The following is a 24,029-nucleotide window of genomic DNA, read 5'->3' as shown; positions in this document are numbered from 1 at the left end:
AACAACCAAATATTCAGCAGCATTTTCTTTGGTTGATCAATTGTTCTCAAACTTTTGTATGATATATGGTAGATTTTAATTTATGCATATGTTCATAAAAAAAACATAGTTTCACGGAAGTGAACATAGTTTCAGATCATAGTTTCACTATCGATTTGGGATTTGAGTATATCCTGTTGAGTGTGTGTGTGTGAGGTCTTTCTTATTAATTTTATGTAAAAATCACCGAAATTAGGTTTATCGAGCTATTGCGAGACAACATGGAGAAGGAAATGCGAAGTAAGACTCCGAGATTCCAAAAACATCTATTGGATCTTCTGTAGTATGGTTGATAACATATTCGGCAAAAAAGTTAGTTCTATATAACAATTGATTGATTTTGAAAAGGATCCACTACTCTTATATTCCTACGTTCATAATAACTATTGAATTATTAAATGTCAAAGATATTGTGTATACATTTTGAACGGTAGGCTAATCCACTGTAAAACGTATTTTCGTGACAAAATCATCGTTTCCCAGTTTTCAAGGTCACTTAAAGAAATTAATGAATTCTCATCAAAACAATCAATATTTTAATAACAACTTAATTATACTGAATTTTATAATTCACAGATGTTATTGACATGACCATGACGTTATCTTCAATATAAAAATTAAAGTTACATTTAAATTAAAAATTCATTCCCAGCAAGTTACGTATAAGACGTTTATTAAAGTCATATTTTTGAATATATGAAAATATTCAGATACCTAACTTTAGATGTAATTAGCCTGTATTAACGAGAAATAAAATTCTAAAGTTCTACAGCTTCTAAACTTAACACAAATTTATATTCAACAAGATGTAGGTAAACTTTCGCGTGATTGCGTTGCAGACACAACTAACTGTACACATCCACTTGGAACAGAAGTTATCGGAGTACTGTGTCTTATTGACTTAACTTCGCATTATAGAATTGCTAACAATTGTTTGAATTTTATTTATGTCTTATTCAAAATAATGCTTTAAAAATAATGTTTCATTCAAAATAATGCTTCAAAAATAATGGTTTATTCAAAAAAAGCCTTAAGAATAATGGTTTATTCAAAATGATGCTTTAAAAATAATGTTCTATCCAAAATAGTGCTTTAAAAATAAATATTTCATACTAATGAAACGCTTTGTAGATAGCTCAAAGCATTGTTCCGACTGGAAAAAGATGTATTCGTCAGGTAATAGTAAATACATTACAATTTATTATAATTTAACAATAACTATGCTAAATAACCAGAGATACTTACAAAATCAGATTTTCATTCCCATTGCTTTGAGAAAGTTACTTACATCAATTTTACACTACGTTTATTTTACTCTTTATATCAACATAAACAAGTAATTTGGAAAACTGTAATATAAAAATGTTATGCCCTGGAAGATGTTGAACTCTGAGTTCTTGCAATCTCAAAGCTGCACGATATTACTTTAAAACCCTCGACATTTCAACTTGTTTCCCTCCGAAAACTTTCATTGAGGACATTTTATTGCCGAGTTTTGGAGCGAACCTAATTTTCGACCACGCTGAACCGAGATCGACCGCAGACAACAAAATAAATAACCAGTTTTTCCTTATTTACGTTTTCTGAAACTCTTTGCTCAAGTTCTTTTCTAAACAGAATAACAAAAGACGATAATTTTGCGCGAGCGGAGCCAATCAGCCGGAACATACACCGCCCTCCGAAAGTTTCGGAGCGATTTAATTAAATAATTTAACAATGATAATCCCTTCTACTTCTTTCTTAAATAATTTTAGCCAATTCAGTTTATGAATTAGATTGAACAAGAATCTATTTTGTATCTTAACCACATTCTAGTGGTGACTGTCTTTTATGTAAAAAATCATATAGTGAATCTTATATTACTTTCTCCTATAATATACTAGAACAAATTCCATAATTCCGATTATAAATAATTATCTTTATTTTAATTTTAGTAAGAAAAGTTTCTTAGAACAGGTTAAAAGTGATAAACAAAAATATCTTTTTACAATTAATAAGTACAGTATCACAGTTTATTTCAAAGTCATTAAAAATAAAGGTCATCTTTCCGATGTGCAGAAAACATAATCATTTTATTTGATTCAATGGTTTCCAAGCTTTTACATGGTATTGTGTACACGAACAAAAGTCTAAATATTCAATTTATAATATTTAATACACGAGAACATAATATTTCAACGAAATATGTAATGACAAAAGTTGGGGTCACAAAAATCATTATTTGTCAGTTTATTCATGTGTCATACATGATTGTTGTTTCCATCGATTATATTCGGTTTCGTTTCGTTTCGGTACGTTTGGTGTGTCTGACAAAATATTATAATAAAGCATATATTATTACTATAATTATAATTCTCAATAAAAATACCATAATATTGTTAAAGAGAAAGATAAGTTCGATATGAATCCTAATTTAATAAAATAGTGGCCAGGTTGGGTAGTACAACTAAAAATAAGACTTCATCATGATTCATATGTATTGATTAATATCCTTTTCTTGAAACATGATCTAGTCAAACGATTTTCTTCGTGTCAGTTTTTATGTCCTGGTTGCACGCAAATGAGAACACATAGATAAACAAAACACAACTGTAGATAATGTGTTATCGTAATATGTTATGATAACTTCCTTGATGATGGTGACAATAATGCGTTGTTCTATGTAGGAACAATGATTATATTCGCTGCAATCACCTACAAAGCAATTAAATGCTTCACAAGAATAAAAAGAAGTCGAAGTACATACATATTTAAAATGCATGCTACCAATGTTATCTCCGATGTGTTCTAATTGTAGGAGAAAATGAGTCAACCGGTCGAATAGATCGGGACCAGCGTTGACAGTAGGAGCCCCTTGTCCTTCCCCGTCACGCTGACACAACCGCCAGGCGGTCCTTCGCTTCCCCATTCTTCCCACCGAGACTACCTAGCTAGACTACCGGGGTGGTCGTAACTCTTTTCTACTATCACCTTACGTGAAGAATTGGTTCCTGTACGGCTACCTGATACAGTCCCAGCGAGAAGAGTGGGGGGAAGCGTCAGGCCGCCCGGCGGGGTACATGTTGGCCAGATGAGGAAGGGCAAGGTGGATAGGTGGATAATAAATATCTCAGATTCCTACATAATTATCAACTAATTCACTAATTAAAAAGTGCTCTATTAATGACCTATTTAAGACATTATTACGAGCAATAATAATTTTATATATTACTTACTATTATTAGAAATAACTTATTTCGATTGCAATGAATTGAAAAATACTCGCATAAAATGATTCATTTTAGTTGCTCTTTTCAATGTAATTTATTAAAAATTGTGCACGAAAATAACAAAAACAATTTTATAGATTCGTATTCTGTTGACCGAATAAATTATTACGTCCTGCGTACAATACAGTAGGTACACATATTTTATTTGTAAAATGGATGTAAAGAAGCGGAAAACGGGAAGTGATGTGAACGGGAAGTGCATGCACATGATGCACAAAACGACCGGGTCATTTGTCCACTAGCTTCTCGCAATGTTCGATCTAATGAATCAAACAAGCGAGTATTTGTTAGGTAGATACTTGTATAAGTGAAATGAAACGATTCGAAGAGGTCAATATGACGAGACCAACAGATTTTCTAATTAACGTCTTTTTTGTAGGTCATTCGAAGGTCATCGATGTTTCTTTAAACATGAGACAAATTTAATGCCGAGTTTTATGCCAAGACAAGTTTAATGACATAGGACACTATGATCTTGAAATGACCTTGAGACCGGAAATTAAAGCAAAATATCACCAACTGTACACTTTACCACACTCTCTCTCTCTCTCTCTCTCTCTCTCTCTCTCTCTCTCTCTCTCTTTGATTTTATTAAATAATCAAAATAAAAAAGCTTTCGCAGTTATGTAGAGTGATCTACACCACCCGACCACACCTATCAAAATCGAAGGGAGTGATTTTTATTGAAAACGAAAAAAATTGAAATAGCTAATTCGAGTACGCTATATCAAATAGTGATAGTTGCAACTTTCGATACCGACTGGAAATAGGATTTTCAGACCGAAAATCAGTATTTTTAAACGGAATCTGGTATTTTTTGCTGCATATTCGGATTGTACGCAAACGAATGTAAAAATTTTGTCTCACAAGTTTTTTTCGAAAGTGCATATATCAATCATGAAACGATTATTCAGGCATCAATTTCGCCCAAATATTCGATTCATGTTTATTTATCTGGCCTATCATATCGTTATCGCAGCTAAAGGTTACGTAACCAAAGTACACTGAATTTTATTAATATTCGGACAGCTCCTAAAATGGAATAACTCTTTTAAAGCGGGACTAAACGGCTTGAATTTTTCTTAAATAATAGAAAGACTAGCCTACCAGACAATGTCTAAAATAGTCTTTTACAGTTTTGCTATTACTTGAAAAGACAAAATAAAATTTAAAAAATTTCGTTTTTTAACTTTTTCATCTAAACCTAGAATGAAAATTCAAAAAACGTCTTTCGTAGATCTTTGTAACTTAAAGTCAAGTTACAAGCGTTGAAAGATTTCAAAAATTGCAGATTTCTGATAGTTATTGACTGAAAGTGTCAAAAGTCGGGACAAAACTATGATTTTCCCGACCTTTAATTGTTTTCAGCTTGTGTCAAGGCCAACCAATTTTGATGAAATTTCCGGCATGTGCATAATTTGGCAAGTTCTACAAAACGCTTTTTTTTTCAATTTTCGTTATAGGCTCGTATAAAAAAGTTAAAAAATAAGAGCCTTTTTATTCTGTTCTGTCATTTCAAGCAATAGCAAAATTTATAAAAAAGCATTCTTGTTATTGTCGAGTAGATTAGTCCCTCCATCATAAAAAAAATTCAACATTTTCATAGTAATGGAATACTTTCCTCGCAAGCCTGTGGTATAAGGCAAAAATTAATTTCGCTACCACAATTTGTCCACACTGCATAGTTATTTTTTAAATTATATCAATACGTAACACTTAAAAAAACAAGAAAATAAATGTAAACAATAATTTCTCCTATTTTTTTCATAATGTTTACAGTTTACGAAAAACATACAAGACGAAAAAAGAAAATATCTGAATCTGATATGAATCCACCAAGACAAAATCATAATAAAGGCTATGATTCTGATTTAAGTCCACCTAGAATGTCTAAATCTAAGAACTATGATCCTGATTTAAGTCCACCTAGAAAATCTAAATCTAGGAATGACGATTCTGATTTAAGTCAAACATTAGATGGAAAGAAAGCTGGATTGCAAGATGCAAGGGCATTACGAGAGGAAACAGAAGCCCATAAAAAAAGAGAAGCTGTACACTTTAGCAAGGTATTTATCTATTTTTCTTTTTCTATTTCTATCTGTACGATATATTCTAATTAGCATAAAACGTTCGATTTTAATTTGTTAGCTTAGCAAAGAAGTCACTGGCGTTGGTCAGGCTGCAATTCTACAAGATTCTAAAACGGGTAGAAAACGTAATTTAGAAGCAGAAGCAGCAGAGGAGCGCGAGAAACAGAACAGACAAACAGAATTGAATGAAAAGTATGCTAAGTGTGGGGGAAGGGGTAAGTAAATCTAATTCGAATTTTAAAGATAGAACTCTATTAAAAGATATAATGTTCATATTAAAAAAAATGATCACTCTTCAGGTTGAAACAAGTCGAAGATCGCGAAGAAAAATTAAAAGACGATCTCTACGAAATGAGTAAGCCACTTGCAAGATATGCAGACGATGCCGATTTGGATAGAAGACTCAGAGATCAAGAAAGAGAAGGCGATCCGATGTTAGAATATATTAAACAGAAGCAGATTGAGGAGGGAAAGAGAAAACCAGGTACAACAAACACATTTTCACATATCTTAATCCTCAGTCAACGGCGTTTGGAATTCGCGTTTCAAATATTTTAGAAAATTTAACCAAGGAAAACTAGACTTAATAAAATTTGTTTTTGTTTCTCTTTTTATATCCTTTGTAATCCAATTCAAAAACTCTGACTTATTAAATATGCTTGTTATCGATTCAGATCGACCAACTTACGAGGGATCTTTCATGCCAAATCGATTCGGTATCAAACCTGGATACCGTTGGGACGGCGTCGACAGGAGCAATGGCTACGAGAAAAAGTGGTTCGAAGCGCAAAACGCTAAGACGGCTCTTCAAGAAGTAGCCTATAAATGGAGCACTGCTGACATGTAAAATGTATACACTTTCTGTTTGTATACGAATTAGGGTAATAGGAATTCATGAACTCGATTTCGAAGCGCAAAACATTCGTATTTGAGACGGCCTAAAACTGTTCCGGCTGAAGTTGAAGCTCGAACGACCAACGCCAAGCTATTCGACTAACGAAGTTTGCAATTAAGAACTTTTTAAATCCGATACGAGAGTGAAAAACATTTTAAAATCTCACTCTTATACATTACGGCAGTAATGTTGTTATATCAATTACTGAGATCATTTATTCTTAATTATTTCGTGATATTCTAATTTATATTTACTCTGTATTGGTGTTTTTCAATGTGCCCATAGCACATACTGTACTACAAAGTACATAAAAATTCGATACCTCATTTTTAATTTATAACGTGTCAAGGTTAAATTCTACGATGCAAAGTTCATAACAATGTTGATTCGTTTGGCTAAATAACTAGCTTCTGTCGAAGCTATTCTCTTTGGCATTAAACACTCTATTTATATGTCGCTTCACGGCTTAATGCGAAGCTTAAGTAGTGTCACCGACGTTCTGCTATTAACTCAGGCTAACAGTAAGTGCTTAGTGGAAGAACATTCGTTTAACCTTATCGTCCCATCTTTTACGGCAAATAATTGGAATGTAAACTTTGTACTTGCATCGGCATGATGCTCTATCGTGCCATTAAATAGACGACATAAACATATGTTATTTTTCATACTATTTTCGTTGTATATTAAATTTCGTTAATATATAAATCTACATATTCGTGTGTATAACTACGAAAGATCTTTAATAATATGTTATGGAACAACTGATGAAACGATACAGTCATGAATTCGAAAAATGTTGTGTGATGTAACACCACGTTATATGTGATTATGATTCAATACAATAAGTTCCCAAGCTTCATGAGTTTAGATACTTTAAGATCATTTTATATTTTACGTAACGTCTTGATAAACCTTGTTATTTTTAGACGGAAATATGAACTAGTCGTCTTTATTGCTCGATAGTTTTAATGTATGTAAATATGTAAGTATGTAAGTACAATTGAGCAAGGAATAGTAATGTTAATGTAAATGTAAATAATAGATCTGCTGCGTTTTTCAGATAAAAAATTGTAACATTGTAGAAACCTGAAAATATCTTTTTGCATATTTGGCAATTAAAGATAAAATATAAACATGCTGTTTATATCTTAAATTTATTGTATGTTCTTCTTTGCTATTATAATGCGACCTGACAAGAAATTCGTTTTAGCTTTCTTCTTTTTATCGTTCTCAATCTTCCCCTGTTTCTTTCCCTCTCTCTCTCTCTCTCTCTCTCTCTCTCTCTCTCTCTCTCTCTCCCCTTTCCCCTCGCTCTCTTAAAAGAAACAGAAATTGATTTAGTTTTTAAATATTGACCTTAGAACTTAAACAAGCAGCTAAAGTTTGTGAAATTTTGCCCGCGAGTTATAGTTTTCACTTTGAAACGAAAGATAATACATATTCAAGAACAAAATGAGTCAGAAAGCTATTTGAACGCTTAAAAGTTTTGGAGTAGAAAAGTTTCGAGTTTAAAAGTTTCGGTGATTCAATCATTTATCCATTTTATTCATTAACAGTCACGATCTTGTAGTTATTTCATCTATATACTGAAAATTAAGATGTAATGTTTTCATTGGAAAAATCATACTACTGTATATACGTATGTATAATAATAATATTAATCCTAATAATTATTCTTATTATAATGTATGCTGGAATTACGAAATTTATCCAATCATTTTCTATCAAATAATCTTTATAATTTCAACAATTTTAAAATAGAAAATTTAGTTATGGGGTGTTCTGGTAAAAAACTGGTGCGTGCGGTGTAATTACTAACTTTATTGGATAAGTCGCGTAGAATCACTTTCGGAATAGCGTGTCGTCGAAGCAAGAGAGGTATGAGAGGTATCAGAGGTATGAGAAGTATGAGAGGTATGAGAAGTATGAGAGGTATGAGAAGTATGAGAGGTATGAGAAGTATGAGAGGTATGAGAGGTATGAGAGCGAGCGTCTCACTACTGCTCTTTTTATATTATCTTGTTTGCCCCCGGCAAGGGCTCTGGACACCCCGTGATTGGTTGACCCGCGAATGGGTTTTCCCAATCAGCGTTGTCCATCTCCTTCTCACCGCCTTGTCCCTTACGCCCTGAGCGCGTCCTGTTTTGGGACCGCGTGGTGATCGGAGTGGGTGCGTTTTTTATGATGTAACAGCCTGGGTTTTCCTCAGGGCTGTTGCGCTCGGACGTCCGGCGTTCGGGTCCGTTTTGCGTGCCCTTCGGAATTTCCGCTTATTTATGACGGTCTCGTTGACTATCGAGAATCAGGTAAAAAAACTCTACTGACTTATTGCCATCCGGACAGGAAACAGCTTACTCAAAGATAGCCTTTTCGAAGGAGAGTCATAAATATGCTAGTCGTTTGCACGAGAAATAAATCTTTTCTTGTGCGCGCCGACTGGCCGCTACAAAAATATACATTATTGACGCTTATATTAGAAATTAGCTGTCACGTGGCTTGTGTTTTCATTTGAATTATTTTGCATTTGTTGCGCATCGTCTGCCGCCCACAGAAAAAAATCACAACCCGTACCTGTTGGTTTGGCGCATGTATAGAATAATCTTCCTAAAACACGTATTACAAATACAATGACAAAATCACGTATAATCATCATTTCACAAATATCTGAAAAATAAAATTCTATATGATACCTTGATACCTATCGACGTGCTTTTATTGTATCTATATGTTCAGCATGTGTAGTATCTGTACCAATACCAAATTTGTCCATTAAAGTAATCAAGTCGGCTTCAGTTAATAATTGCGGCGGAGACGTTTCTTCTTGTACCATGTTGATACTGGTAGATCTAAAAATCTGTCCTTCTTGGTATACAAGAATTTCTTTGTCGCTCCATTTTTCATATATATATATGCATCTTGTTCCGTCCTTCAACAAAATTTTCGTGCTGCATCCGACTAACTTTGTTCGGGACGAATGACCTTTTCTTTTATTCCTGAAAAACATTTATTAACGGGAAATCTTCGGCTCAGCAAGACAAATTGACAGTCTTTCAACGAACGACGTGAAATCAACAGAGGGTCACGTTCGTTGGACTTTCAATTTCGTAGAGCCATAGTCTTCTTTCTTGCCATTTCTAAACTTATGTTTACGAGCCATATTCTTTCCGGCAATAAAGTCATTTCTGCCTTTATGAACAATGCACACCTTCATCGCCAGCATTTTTTATGACAGGGTCGCTAGCACGCACCGCTTCGGTCGCCCGCCCAGGGTTTCTTGCTACCTGCGGCACTGCGTGCTACGTCACTCTACGTCCCCTTCCATCGCGTCACTGACCAACGAATTTCGAGTTTTCTATCCACGAAACTGTATAAAAACTCGAAACCGATTCTTCTCTTGATCAGTTGTCACTTGTCAGATCGATCAGTCAGTGTCAGTTCAACTCAATTCATTTTAAACCAAATACAATTAGTCACCTAAGTGTTAAAACCATTCTACATCAACCTATCATCCATATCACTTGAAAGAGTCATACGGAATCACGCAGACTCGGTGTCATATAAATTTGAATCGGAGACTTACGACCTCCGTAGATCAAACAGTTTCACTGTTTGATCTCACCGAGAAAACGTGAAAAAACACATCTAAATAATTTCGTTCAGTAATTTGTAAACCATTGGCAATAAACTTTTCGCCTGCTATATCAATTTCTATTATTGTTTCTTGTCCTATTGCGTTCTTAGATAAACAAGCCAAAAAATGTCGGACCACAAATTCGTAAACTTTTGTTTCATTACCTGTCATAAAATGTTGACCAAAATGTCATAAAACTGTTATAAATTGTATAAACAATGAACTTCACCTTATAAATCATTTTTGAATTTTATCGGATGTATGGGAGGATGGGCTTGATCACTTTTTTTCCCTTGTCGAGGATTTAATTCTTCCTGAAGTAATTTCTGTGCGTAACTACCCCAATCAGAACTATCAATTTGCTGATTTACTAAAGGTACAAGATTCAATTCATTTGGAAATATATTCGTTTCTGTACATGGATAACTAATTAAACTTTGACTGTATAATTTTTCTGCTGTTGTTTTCATAGTTTCTTTAGCACTTAAGTGAAGTTTTCTAGATCCTTGTTTCTCAAGTTCCTAAGTTTATTTAGATCCCAGGTATTCATTAATGTCTTGTCACTTTTATCTCAACAAATATTTTATACTTACAACTGTGTCCAATGGTAGTGGTCTCCACTTGCTCTTAGGCTTACTTGTTACTTTTTCTACTCTGGCGTTGGGTTCTTCTAAACATGTTTGTTTCCAGCAGAATTTCACACAGTAATTTTTCAAACCATCTCCCTCTCACCCATCTGAATTCCACTGAAATCTCATCACGAGTATCTATCACTTTCATCTTCCAATATGGCTCTGATTTGAACCTTTCTACAGCTAAATATCTTTCAACTACAAATCCTAAAGTTTGGGACAACTGCCATAAGTGATAAGCATATCAGCAAGATTTCTGGGAAATACTTTTTGCAGTCTCGATGTTTGAAATCTAGCAGCACCTAGAAACATTACTATGTTTAAATGCTATATTATAACAAACACTTACTTGTACTCTAATGAAACATTCTTGTTGTATACCTATTCTCAGGTCCAGTTCACTACGGACATCAACAGCATTGCTGACCGCTTCATCTGGATCACACAGATCTTATAATACATATAATATATATAATACATATAATATATTAAACCAACTTGGGTGTTTATGCGATTACCTATATACATGTATATTAGGTTTAACTGCTTGACAGACTTGAATAATTTCAAACCCAATATTCTCTCCTTCACGATCACAATCTGTCCAAATAATTAATGCACTGCCCTTTTTTGCTTCTCTTTCTAGAGTTTGTTTAATTTTTATATAACTTTTTCTTCTATGCATTGCTTTGTAACAGGTGCATCGAATAAACTTAGAGGATGACAACCCTCCCACTTACGATATGCTCCTGTAAATGCATAATTCAACAAGTCATTCATCATATCACAATTTTGACCCCATACATTGGAATTAAATTCATAAATTTTATTGTAGGGAGACAATCCTTCTCGTCTCTTTTAGATCCGATATATCTTGCCAAAAAAAGATACGGCACCGATTTATAAAGTTTTAACATTAGCCGTAAGTTGTAAGGTTATAACTTTGAACTGTTCGAACACTTCCACGGTTTGAAAACTTCTTCGAAGTTCGTAGTAAAAAGCAAGAACATTGGATAACTTTGCGTGACCATCAGAGGGCTAATTCTAATACGTACAGTAATGGGATCTACTCCTGCAGGCTTTTCTTACTCTTTAAGTAACCCACTATTTTACTATGTATCCAATCCGCAGTGAATCCTATTTCAGTAATTAATCGTCAGCCAATCGGAGCAAAGAAAATTTCCATTTCGACCCTCGCTAATGAATCAACCTGCGACCTGGAGGTGTGCAGGAGTAGAACCCATTCCTGTGCGCGATTTTAGACCAGTGTTTCAATTGCCAACTGGGCTAATATAATTTTTTGGAACTAAAATTCAATTATGTAATGCATCCTACTCCTGCACACCTCCAGGCCGCACCTTGATCTGTTAGCGAGGGTCGAAATGGAAATTTTCTTTGCTCTGATCGACTGAAAATTCACTACTGAGATAGTGCTGTCCTCGTGGTCAAAGACAAAGGGGAAAAACAGTAAGTGCAATTGCATAAATAACACAATTGCATCTGAAAAAGGTTACACTTACGAATGATGTAACTTGTTTCACTGTACCATGCTTGTTGCCTTATTATTTCCAGGCATCCGTTTGATTAGTGCGCAATCTAAAACACGCTATGCGAAATTAAATTTGTAGATGAGCTTCAAATAATAAAATCGATCGTCTCATAGCATTCTCGACCACTCCGTCCAACGTATTTACGAATGGTATTAATCCATATGTTGAGAAATAATAAAATATTTTATCGAAGACGTGGAAAGAGGCAGCTGTTAGATATCTAATTTAATATTAATAACTATTTCGTTACATACAAAATGTTTGTACAATTAACATTTCAATTTTCGAGATCTATAAATTTGTATTTAAATTTTAATAAACCTTGATACAAAAGGAAAGAAAATAAATTTAGTTATTTAAATTTTAACAATTTCTTTTAAATAGTATATCTAAAATTTACAAGATTTAGTTTTAAAATACATTTTTGTACGTTTCTTTATGTAAATGTAATACTGAGACATTAAATTCATATTTACTTTATTTTTTATTTATTTTAGGTAAACTCTTTTTGACCAAGTCTCGAGGAAACACTCAATTTGTCAAGTGATGCCAATTAATATATAAATTTATCTCCGCCATCTACACTGTGAATTTCATGTTGTATCCCTTGGATACTAGCATTACTAGCATATAGCTTGTTTTGATCAAAACATGCCATCAAAAATTCGCCAATTCAAGGCAAGTGCGTTTAAAGTGCCTGCTCGAAGCTCAAATACAACAACAAAGAATCTTTGCGTTTTTCTAACCAATGTTAAATGTCATTGTAATCACTGCCACTCTCTCAACGTTGTTGTTAAATGAAATTATTAAATGAAATATTTTACATTCTTAATTATTTTAACGCATCCACAGACCACATTGTTCTTTTAATACAAACAGTCTATTAAGAGCTACAAAGCTATATTGTCTTAAGCATTCCAAGTATAAGTTGTGGCGTTGCAGTTTTGCGACATCACTTCTTCGTATGAATTCGCACTCCGTTTGAGTGGATCGGAAATTTTTAATAAATAAAATGATTAATATATAATTGCGTGCGCGGAGTATGGCTGAGTTTGCAGGAGCCTGCCAAGTACCGTACCAGCTCCTCGAATGGACGCTATTGGCTGTTCGCGTCGTAAAGACGTCTATTTTACGTAATGCTGGCTACCACACAATTCCGTACACGGATAAAGAGAAGGGACTGCGATCACACACGGGCCAGATAACCCAAAGACGACCACGACGCCAAAAATCCTTGTCAACATCGATGTTTCGAGGACTCCACTTCCGCCGTCCTACTGTCGTCTCGCCGCGTACAAGATGGGGTTCTATATGCGTGGGTGGTGTGAACTCGCCCTGGAGACAATTCGTTGTTCGGTTGCCGAATTGATACCGATCAATGGTACCGATGCGAAATTCGATGATTGTGTTCGTTTTATTATACTGTCTCTAAAAAATGCTGTGAGTGTGTCGTGTAAAAATATTTCGGCGAGTTTCATTCCGATCGAATAGAAATGAATAACATGCCAGATATGTATATATTTTTGGACAGTTAAAGGCAATGACAAGATCAGTGAATTTCAATTATTGATGTCGAGAATAAAGTAAACGTTATATCATTCTGATGATAAAATAAATGAAGCGGAACAAACAAGGTAGGTCAGCACAACATAAAACATCGTTAAGATATCAAATAACATTTATATTTGTAATTTTCAAGTGAAACTGTAGCATAATTTGAAATTTCATCATTTTTTGAATGAATTGACACAACACAATTCTTTAAGTATCGCATGGGGGTGGCAACATGGTCCGGCCTTCCATTTATCTTCTGCCTTGACGTGTTCCCTGCCTCTTTCGGGGTGGCGTGCTAGCTATGTACTTCAACATGTAGTACTTCCACTATCTCGCTTGGCCACAACACCCAGGTCGTCACTGGAGGTCGGAGCGTGGCCGTTCCCCTCCATTATTGCCTTCCCTGCGTACAAAGCGAAACATGTATGATATAATTTATAGATCTCTATTTCACGTGTACGCGTGTAATTATTATACATGTGTTTGGATTCATGCAATGTTTAATGCACGTGTTCACGTGTATTCCAGTACACGTGTTCCAAGTTCGTATTATTCAATAAATGATAAAACATGTATGTGCTACTAATATATCTACATTTTATTTCGTGCGATTATTTTATGCAGGAAAAAGTTTCAAAATTTGCAAGTACAGCCGAAAGCGAAACGTCAATAAATAGAATTAAATTTGCGCAAATCTATTCGGATAAACGGTTTCTCGGATGAAATCGGACAACGGAAATCAAAGTGAATGCAATATAATTAAACAATTTTAAATGTGAATATTTATTATGTAAAAGAACACATATTTTATAATCGATTTGCATAAAATCGCCTTTAAATCACAATGTTACACCAACGGCTGTGCCGTTGTGCTGCCCAATGTGCACCAACGGCTTGCATTCACGTGACAAGTACCTTCAAGGGGTACGACGACGAACGTTCTGGAATCCGACCACATAGGAACATCACCACTACCATTTCCCAAAGAAAATCTGGGTATATAAAGGGCCCAAACGCGACCAGAAGCGGACTAGTTTCGAGTTAGTCGTCGATATGGAAACTCTAGCGAGATCGAGTTTTAATTCTCTTTCGAGCAAAACAATGGAATTGGTAATAGATACCAGATCAGAAGCCCCCGCCGATTCAGTGCGATAAATTAAGAGCGCGATAGAGTCTGTGAAACATTTATTCAGACACTTATTCCTACTTCGAAGCAGTAGCTGGCACAAACCCACAGAGATCCTATGCCGATCTCAACGTAGCATGTTATAAATAATTTTCTTTAAATATTCTGAGTAAATAGAATCCCATTTTTCTTTTAGTTTAGTACGGTGGTGAGAAAGGAACTGAACGAAAGGTGTAGATCAGATGTTCAGTAAATTCTGTCATTATACCCTACATGTATCTTTCTACAAATAAGAAAACGAATACAGATAAAGAGACCAATATCACTCTTGGATATCGCTAAATGGAACTTAACCCTTTGCACTCCGCTGTCCTCTCTCGTGGGACATCGTAATTCTAGCATATCATTCGGATGTCCTCTCTCGTGGGACATGGTTATTTCAGCGCAACTTTCTGAGACATGCATGTTTCCCTGAAGTTTTCTTTTGAAATAGCACACGAAATCAAATCAAAATATAGTAAAATTACTAAGAAGATATATACAAGAAATGTCAGCGGGTTTTGACAAGAACGTGAGAGGCGTGCTCACGACGGTCCGAGCACTTCAAAGGCGCCACTTGAAAAGAGCGCTAAGGCAAGTTTGTAGAAGAAAGGTCGGTATGCGAACATAGCACGCACTGTATAATCATAAATATAGCAAGTCTAAATCTGGAGGAAAAGATTTTCAAAGCTGAACTCAGTCTGGTTTGAAGCGTCGAACGGTATAGATCTAACGAGTGAGAAAATCAGAAAAGTTTTTTTGGTAAATATCGTCTTGTGAGTTAGTAATAACAATTAGAAATTTTCAACCTATGTATTTATTCATATTTTTTATTAGAACAATGGCAAAACGTTCAAACACGAATGAGTCTCATGACACAAGTAGTAGTGAAGATGAGCTCCAGATAGACGTTTATACAGATATGTTAGAAAGACTAACTGTAGAAGGTTTTCTTCTACAGTTAGTCTACCGTTTTGATAGCAGTGATAGTGATATCATCCAAGCAACAAGGCGACGAGAGAAAGAGTTTAGCACTGAAGGGAAGGTAAGGGAATCGGAGAGCGTGTTTAAGGCTACTATGAATACAGTTTATTGAATTGCTATCGATGAGCGCGGGCGCGACTAGCGTGGTGTCGTAGGACTAGCGACTTCGGACAGACTGAGCTTTTGGAGTTGCGCGTTTGTCTGTTTTATACTGGAAGGGAAGAAAGGAATAGATGGACTTTCGTAGGAAAAGAGAAAGTTGGGAAAGTCCCGTGCGGGTCGAGGTGTCCAGATGTGAGGAGAATTGTTTTATTAGGGGTGCGTGCTTTTTAGGGAATTTTGAGGATTAGGAACGATACTTGTTTTATTGCTAGCGGCCGCGCTCAGGTAGAGGAATGCGACGCCACAGTACTCCCCCGTTAGTGTTTTTGTGCAAGAAAAATGTTGTTTGTGTACTCTGAGTATTTTACAATGTTGGTTCCGAGGATCAAGGATGAAATTAAATTGTATGTCTCCTGTCGAAGGTGTAGCGGAGAGAATGTGGGCGAAGTTAATCGAAGATATGTTCGCTGCTGATTGGTAGGCCGTAATGATCTGGAAATTTAACTTTTCGGTTGGACCGTCGTTGATTTGTCGCTGGTGATTCGGGATTTTCTGTTCCGTTCCTGCTGGTGGCTGTGTGTGGCGTCTGTGTGTTGTGTGGATCTGGAGTTTGTTGTATTTGTTCGCTATCTTCGTGCATGATGTAGGCTGGTTTCAATCGGTCGATCGTCACGTTGACGTTTCTTCCTTTTATAGCAATGATGAAGTTCCGTTCGTGCCTTTTTACGACACGATACGGTCCTTCGTATGGCCTTTGTAACGGCGTTTTGACGGCATCGTTCCGGACGAACACTTGGTGGCAGGATGCTAAATCTTTGAAAATGAAGACGGATCTCCGGCCATGCCTTGTGCCGTTTGTTGGGCGAAGATGCGCGAACTTGTTCTTCAGGTCGGAGGTGAATTGGTTCGTCGGTTGCTGGTTCGAATTTTGAGGTGCGAGAAATTCGCCAGGGAGCCGGATGTTTTCTCCGTATACGAGTTCTGCGGAGGTTGCGCTGAGGTCGTCTCGCCAGGCAGATCGTATGCCTAACAATACTGCTGGTAGTGCCTGTGTCCAACGCTCCTCCTCGTGACTTTTGATAGCGCCCTTGAGTTGGCGGTGCAGGCGCTCGACGAGTCCGTTGGCTGCGGGGTGGTATGCGCTCGTGCGGAGATGAGTCGTACCTAACAAAGCGTTCAACTCTTTGAATAGGTGTGACTCGAACTGTCGTCCTTGATCCGATGTAATTCTGAGCGGTGTGCCGAATCGGGAAATCCAACCGGTGAATAGGGCGCGAGCAACTGTTGTTGCTTCGATGTTCTCCAAGGGCCATGCCTCCGGCCATCGGGTGAAACGGTCGACGCAGGTGAGCAGATATTTAAATCCTTCGGACATGGGAAGTGGTCCGACGATGTCGATGTGTATGTGCTCGAACCGAGCTGAGGGCAGTGTGAACAGGCCGACTGGTGCCGATGTGTGGCGCGAGATTTTTGATCTTTGGCACGGAATACAACTTCGTGCCCATCTCGTACAGTCTGCTTTAATGGAGGGCCACACGTACCTTTGCGTCGTAAGCTTCACCGATGCCTTGATGCCTGGATGAGCTAGCTGGTGCAGGGAGTCGCAATACACTGGCGCTTGAGATCCAGGTACGACAATTTGTTTCAGCTCGAGTCCGCTGACGGTGTCTTCGAGGAACGATCGCAGCTCGCGATCATCTTGCTGCGATTCGGCTAATCGGTCGAAATTGATCGTTGCTGTGAGTGCGTCAACTCTGGATAACGCGTCGGCTACGATGTTATCCTTTCCGGCTACGTGTCGGATGTCGGTGGAGTACTGGCTGATCAAATCCAGATGACGTGTTTGGCGGGGTGAACACTTCTCGGGCTTTTGGTGAAAAGCATATGTGAGTGGCTTATGATCGGTAAAAATCGTGAAGATTTTTCCTTCGACCATATGCTTGAAATGTTTCACCGCCGCGTATATTGCGAGTAACTCGCGGTCGTACGTTGCGTACTTTTGTTCGGCGGAGCTAAGCTTTCTCGAGAAGAACGTTAGGGGCTGCCATTCCTTCTCGATTAGCTGCTGCAGAACTGCGCCGATTGCGGTGTCCGAGGCGTCGGTGACAACGGCGAGTGGTGCGTCGTTCTTCGGGTGGGCGAGCAGGGTTGCCTCGATCAAGTCCTTCTTGCACTTTTCGAAGGCAGCTTCGGCTTCCGGAGTCCATGTTATCGGCATTTTGCCTTTAACGTTCCCACGCAGTAAGTCATTTAGCGGTGACTGTGTCTGCGCTGCGTGAGGGATTAGACGCCGGTAAAAGTTGATTACCCCGAGGAAGCGGCGAAGCTGCTTTACAGTACGCGGCCTTGGATACTGCCTTATGGCTTCGACCTTTTCTTCCGGAGGGCGTATACCTGCTTCCGATAGGTTGTATCCGAGGAAATCCATCCGGGAAACGCCGAATTCGCACTTCGCTGGGTTGATCACAAGGCCGAGCTGTTTTATTCTTTCGAAAAGTGCTTGCAGGTCCTCGTAGTGTTGTTCTTCATCGTCTGAAGCCAGCAGGAAGTCGTCTATATACTTGATGAGGACGGATTTGAATCTTGAATCGGGATATGCCGGGTCGAGATCGCGAAATTCGGAGTCGACGAACCTCTGGAACGTTTGTCCCGCGTTGCGAAGGCCGAACGTCATGACCAACATCTCGATGAGGCCGAATGGCGTTATTATCGCTGTTTTCGGAATGTGTTCTTCGGCGACCGGAATTTGGTTAAACGCGCTCACGAAATCGATTTTGGAAAAAATTTTCTTTCCGTGGAGATTCTGCGTCGAATCTTCGATGTTGGGTGGCGCGTAGTTGTCGTGTATGGTTCGGGCGTTGAGGGGTCGGTAGTCTCCGCATATTCTCCACTCGCTGTTCTTTTTCTGGACCATGTGCAGAGGCGAGGCCCACGGGCTGTCCGATGGTCGTGCGATGCCGGCGCGGATCATCTCGTTGAATTGGCGTTTGGCCTCGTTCAACTTCTCCGGCGCAAGTCTTCTGGGCTTGCAGGATACCGGTGGTCCGGGCGTCGTACGGATGTGATGCCGAGTGGAGTGGTTGATATCCCTCATCGCAAGTGAACCTTTCGGTCGCGTAATTTCGGGATAACGCAAGAGCAGTTCGTGGTATTTCGACGTACCAACGATGACTTTGATACTGCTCACCTCGTCTCCTGCGGGTTTCCCGAGCGAAATTAACGACGTTGTACTGTCGACTAGCCTATTGTTGCGAATGTCGGCTAGCAAACCAAAGTGGTACAAGAAGTCGGTGCCGATGATCGGTTTTTCGACGTTCGCGATGATGAAGTTCCATGAGAACTGGCGACGCAATCCGAGGTTGAGGTCGATCGGGATCGTGCCGTAGGTAGTGATCACCGAATTATTCGCAGCATACAGTTCGTATTCCGACTTTTCTCGCGGACCGCGAACGCGTTTTCGTGGGTATACGGAGACGTCGGCGCCCGTGTCGATCAGGTATTGCACTTTGGTCACGGCGTCGGTGACGTATAGGCGGCGCGAGGTCGGGCAGGAGTCGCTCGCCGCCATTAACGAGGTCCCTGAGAGTTTCCCGAGGAGAAGGAACAAGGCTGAGCGCACTTGTGCGCGTCCTTTCCGAACCTCGAATGATAGTAACACGGTCCGTCGGGTCTCTGCTGCCATCTTGATCGCGAACGCGAACGCGGGCGTGAGCGCGTATTTCGGTGATTCCCACGCTGGTCTTGTTGTCGCGATATCGCCGCGATTTCCTGCCACATCGTGTTCGCCATCTCGCAAAGCTTGGTGTTGAACGATATCGTTAGCCGTTCGATGAGCGAGCACGTGTCGAGGGTCTGCGGCACTTGCTGTACCTCGTTGATTTGGCCTCGCGTCGTCGGGATTTCCGTCAGTCTATCGGCGAGCTCCGCGAGTTTGTCCACCGAAAGGTCGTTCTGCGGCGCGAGCACGAATTGTGACTGACTCGGCAGGCGCGAGAGCCACAGTGGCTTTAAAATCTCGTCTTGTACCGTGTTGCCGGCCAAGCTTCTTAAATGACGCAAGAACTGCGAAGGCTTGCGGTCCCCTAACTCTTCGTGCTCTAGGAGCTGCCGCAGCTTTTGCTCCTGTGTCGCGCTGAGACGCTTGATAAGTTCGTTTTTTAATTTGGCGTACTTATCTGAGGGTGGCGGATTTGTGATGATGTCGCGGACATCTTGGGCGACCTTCGATTCCAGGTTCCCCACAATGTAGTGGTACTTCGTCTCATCCGCGACGATCCCGGCTGCAGCGAACTGTCCTTCCACCTGGCAAAACCACATCTCCGGGTCATTGTGCCAAAACGGAGGAATCCGAACGGCGACGCGGTCGATGTGTGTAGGGTTCACAGCGCTAGAGTTGCCTGTAGTTGTTGGAGTGCCATTGGCCGTGCCGAGGTTGCCGAGGAAGTTGTTCCCGTTCATTTTCTTTATGTTCGAAGGCAATTCGCGTACTATGGTGGACACGTTACTTTTTTCGATCGCGTTGGCGTATCGTCAGATTCGCTTCAAATCACGTCGGGGTCACCAATTTTAGCACTGAAGGGAAGGTAAGGGAATCGGAGAGCGTGTTTAAGGCTACTATGAATACAGTTTATTGAATTGCTATCGATGAGCGCGGGCGCAACTAGCGTGGTGTCGTAGGACTAGCGACTTCGGACAGACTGAGCTTTTGGAGTTGCGCGTTTGTCTGTTTTATACTGGAAGGGAAGAAAGGAATAGATGGACTTTCGTAGGAAAAGAGAAAGTTGGGAAAGTCCCGCGCGGGTCGAGGTGTCCAGATGTGAGGAGAATTGTTTTATTAGGGGTGCGTGCTTTTTAGGGAATTTTGAGGATTAGGAACGATACTTGTTTTATTGCTAGCGGCCGCGCTCAGGTAGAGGAATGCGACGCCACAAGAGTTCGCATAGATAGCGATTACAACAACAAAACAAGATTATAAAAAATAAAATATTGATTTTTTTGCAAATTTCTCGATTTCAGCCAATTCATATAAGTCCAATATCATTATAATATGTTAGTTAGTTCCAAAACCATACTAAATAATACGAGGGTCTGTAAGTGCCCGTTTCTGCCGAAAAGTGGCGCTGAGTAGCTGGTAGCCAACGTCCAGAATGGTTCGGAGTGCTAAGGGTTAATACTGTTACCTAACAGATCGTGAATCATTTCGCATACATTTTCGGCCCTGCTAACCTTCATACTCGCTCTTCCGACATGTATTTGATTTCGATCGCAGTTGCATCCGTTTTCCCCAAATCGTGCATTTATGAAGATGTATAACTGCGAGATTCGTCAATCGCGATAATATCACAAACAACGATATCCATTTCTGCCGATATCTGACCACATTCGAGTGTAGAAATTTTTTTAAATATTACGCGATTATCTCGTTTTATCATCTCTATCTGTTTTTGCAATAGAAAGACTCGTTCGACGATGACTTTATGTCACATATATACGTCGGGAACTACGTAAAGATTAATGTTCGCAGTAACATTCTGAATTTTAATTATGATCACAGCGAACTCTCGAAATGCCTCGGTGACTAGTCACGTTGCAATAACAAATTTGTTAGCTACCGAAGAATGTAATAACGTACGAGCACTATTCGTATCATTGACCATATTGATGCCGATTTACTTATTCTCTATTGATACAAATAATCATAGTGACTCTTATTAGATTTGAAATTGGAAACAGTATTTACCTTCTTTATTCTAGGCTCTTCTTTTGATACTTAGGATTATTAGAGGTGCCTGGAGTGTGTTCTTTGGAAGACTCTCCGTTTGACGTGTGTTTTATTGATTTCAAAAACGTATATAGTTCGTCGGTATCGATGAATTGTTTCGAACGGATGAAACGCAACAACGCATCATCCCAGATGCCTCCGATCACCATATCAATTAGGTATTTTTCCGGGATCGGAATATCCAAGCGACGTAACATTGCCAGTTTTTGGGAGCAATAATCTTCCAAACTTTGCCCTGGTAGTGCCTCGTACAGGGCACATTTCTTGAAAAGAACGTGGAATGGAACCGTCTTTTGGAACTCCCTCAGTAGTAACAATTTCATCTCGGCCCAAGTGTGGCAATAGTGTGTGCGCTTGTTATAGAAATGCCTGGACATACCACGCAGACACGTGCCAAGTACATACTTAATCTTTGAATCGTCCCATTTCAAACGATTGGACACTTCGTCGACAATTTCGATCCATTTTTCTATCTCTATATCATCCCTTGCAGGATCGAAAATGGGAATTAATTTTTCGTTTTCGACATAATCATATCTAAGCGATCGGGGACGCTGAGACGTATGATTATATGACGTATTGGCCATATTTGTCATGAACTGTTCTATTTTCTCCAAGCGGTTCTCAATATCTGATGTTTTCCCGGACGCCTGCTGTTCTATCGGCGATCGTGAACGAGTTCGCGATGGCTCGCATTGCAATCCTCGCGGTTGCCTCTCTACGAACCGTTGGATACGCTCGACCACGCTTTCATTCGTCTTATTGTGATGCGATTTCTTACTCATCTCAATTTTTTTTCGGACTCTAACTTGCACTAATTACTAATTACCACTAGACTAATGTACATTATATTATCTTAGATTGTCCAAACTATTGCAGCACAGATGATAAACTTACTATGCTGCTGTTTCTGTCCTGTGCAATCCCACTTGTGATTCGTCAGGATGATTGTGACAAATTCCGAATTAGTTCAGACAACTTTATTGTCCACAACCTATGAATTCATGTACTGTATCGACAGGCGATGATGAATCGACTGACTCATTCGTGGCAATGCATACTTGTAATGAAGCCAGATAAGGACTTGCCTCCCACTTTCTCTCCTATGAGTGAAAAGACAGACTGATATTGATCGATCAATTTCCACTCCGTACAATTCGTAGCGTATTTCGTCGAACATAAACGATACGGCATTATTATCGAGAGTCACCACATCGATCAACGATGTGGCCCGGTAACACTGTTCGGCATGATTTTTGGGTTCCTATAGCCACTATTAAATTCTTGTAGAGCTTCACTCTCTGAACAAGAATCCGAAAACCGAATTGCTCCATCACACTCAGTTTTTTAAATAAACGAACTTTTGTAAAAACCCAAAATTTTCGACAAAAATGAGGTATTGCATGAAAAGTAAAAACATCAGAAAGTTCTAATTGGTGTTAAAAGATAGAGGAGAGTTTCCCGAATATAGTGGCATGCAATTTATTAATTGTTTTTGGTCCTAAGTAGCAATAAATTGATGTCAAAGTTTAAAAAAGTGTCGACGTGCGCAGTTTCTCCGCAATATTTTTGTATTTTTACGAAAAGTTCTTTGTTCGGCACGAAAACTCTACCCAAGATCGGATTCTGTAGACATTTCTGAAGAAGAAACGGCCCGATAGAGGTGTCAGAACGATGTATATTTCGAGTAGGTCGTGAAAATGTTCGTCGGCAATATGTACACGATGTTTTGCCGCCACGTGCTTCGCTGCTCGCTTCTCTCTGTCCGACAGGGCCGAAGCTATGGGTAATCAACACCGCATTGCTTAAATATGCTACAAGATGAGAAAGAGGTTCTCTTTGGAGATATTTTGTCTTGGATATATGGAGTAAAGCATAATCTAGAATGCATTAACAAATATGAAAATAAAACTAAAACACTAAAGTATTGTGAATCATTAAAAAAGTAATGGTTGAAACGATTCTATGATATGATTATACTATTGCAACGATATATTATCAAAAATGAAAATTTCGTTCGTTATCTCAACATCAAGAAGATAATAAATTATCATTTATTAAAACAAAATTAATAAAACTGATGAAACGTGCAGGAGGTTTAAATATCGTTACAGTTACGAATGTATCAGATCCTTATGTTATTAATAATGAATAAAAAGTTTTTAATTTTTTGAATGTTCTGTCTACATACATCTAGTTGTACAAATAATAGCGTGCACTCGATTGAAGTGAAATTGCTGTTTTTCGTTAATAACTCGTTAACGGTGCTTCGGAGAAAATTTTTGTAAAGGAAAAAGTTGCTTCGAATGACCTGAGAAACCCGCCACTTTCGGTTT

General features: G+C 38.7%; 3 protein-coding genes and 1 pseudogene across 3 annotated transcripts; 1 reads left to right on the top strand and 3 right to left on the bottom strand.

Moving 5' to 3' along the window:
* The first annotated feature begins 4,473 nt into the window (after positions 1-4,473).
* Positions 4,474-7,493, top strand: LOC117217735 (BUD13 homolog). Its single transcript, XM_076528346.1, is given in 5 exon segments — positions 4,474-5,374; positions 5,457-5,600; positions 5,603-5,613; positions 5,698-5,882; positions 6,073-7,493. Coding segments are annotated over 5 exon segments (810 nt in total). The 5' UTR covers positions 4,474-5,077; the 3' UTR covers positions 6,246-7,493.
* A 1,498-nt stretch (positions 7,494-8,991) lies between these two features.
* LOC117217733 (DNA topoisomerase 3-alpha-like) lies at positions 8,992-14,638 on the bottom strand (annotated as a pseudogene).
* Positions 13,767-22,711, bottom strand: LOC143263219 (uncharacterized). The gene is made up of 2 exons (XM_076528345.1): positions 21,652-22,711; positions 13,767-14,063 (listed from the first exon to the last, which is right to left on the bottom strand). The coding sequence occupies exon 1, from the start codon at positions 22,476-22,478 to the stop codon at positions 21,657-21,659; it is 822 nt and encodes a 273-aa protein (XP_076384460.1). The 5' UTR covers positions 22,479-22,711; the 3' UTR covers positions 13,767-14,063; positions 21,652-21,656.
* Positions 19,479-20,369, bottom strand: LOC143263220 (uncharacterized). The gene has a single exon (XM_076528348.1). It carries the CDS (start codon positions 20,367-20,369, stop codon positions 19,479-19,481), a length of 891 nt encoding a protein of 296 aa, XP_076384463.1.
* Positions 22,712-24,029: the final 1,318 nt, after the last annotated feature.

This window comes from Megalopta genalis, unplaced genomic scaffold (genome assembly GCF_051020955.1).
Source record: "Megalopta genalis isolate 19385.01 unplaced genomic scaffold, iyMegGena1_principal scaffold0391, whole genome shotgun sequence".
In the NCBI taxonomy this organism is placed as follows: domain Eukaryota; kingdom Metazoa; phylum Arthropoda; class Insecta; order Hymenoptera; family Halictidae; genus Megalopta; species Megalopta genalis.
The sequence above is the reverse complement of the archived record's forward strand: the minus strand, read 5'-3'. Positions and strand labels throughout refer to the sequence as shown.

Coding starts and splice junctions, on each gene's coding strand:
- LOC143263220 (XM_076528348.1), bottom strand. CDS start 20,369: ATGAACGGGAACAACTTCCTCGGCAACCTCGGCACGGCCAATGGCACT.
- LOC143263219 (XM_076528345.1), bottom strand. CDS start 22,478: ATGAGTAAGAAATCGCATCACAATAAGACGAATGAAAGCGTGGTCGAG.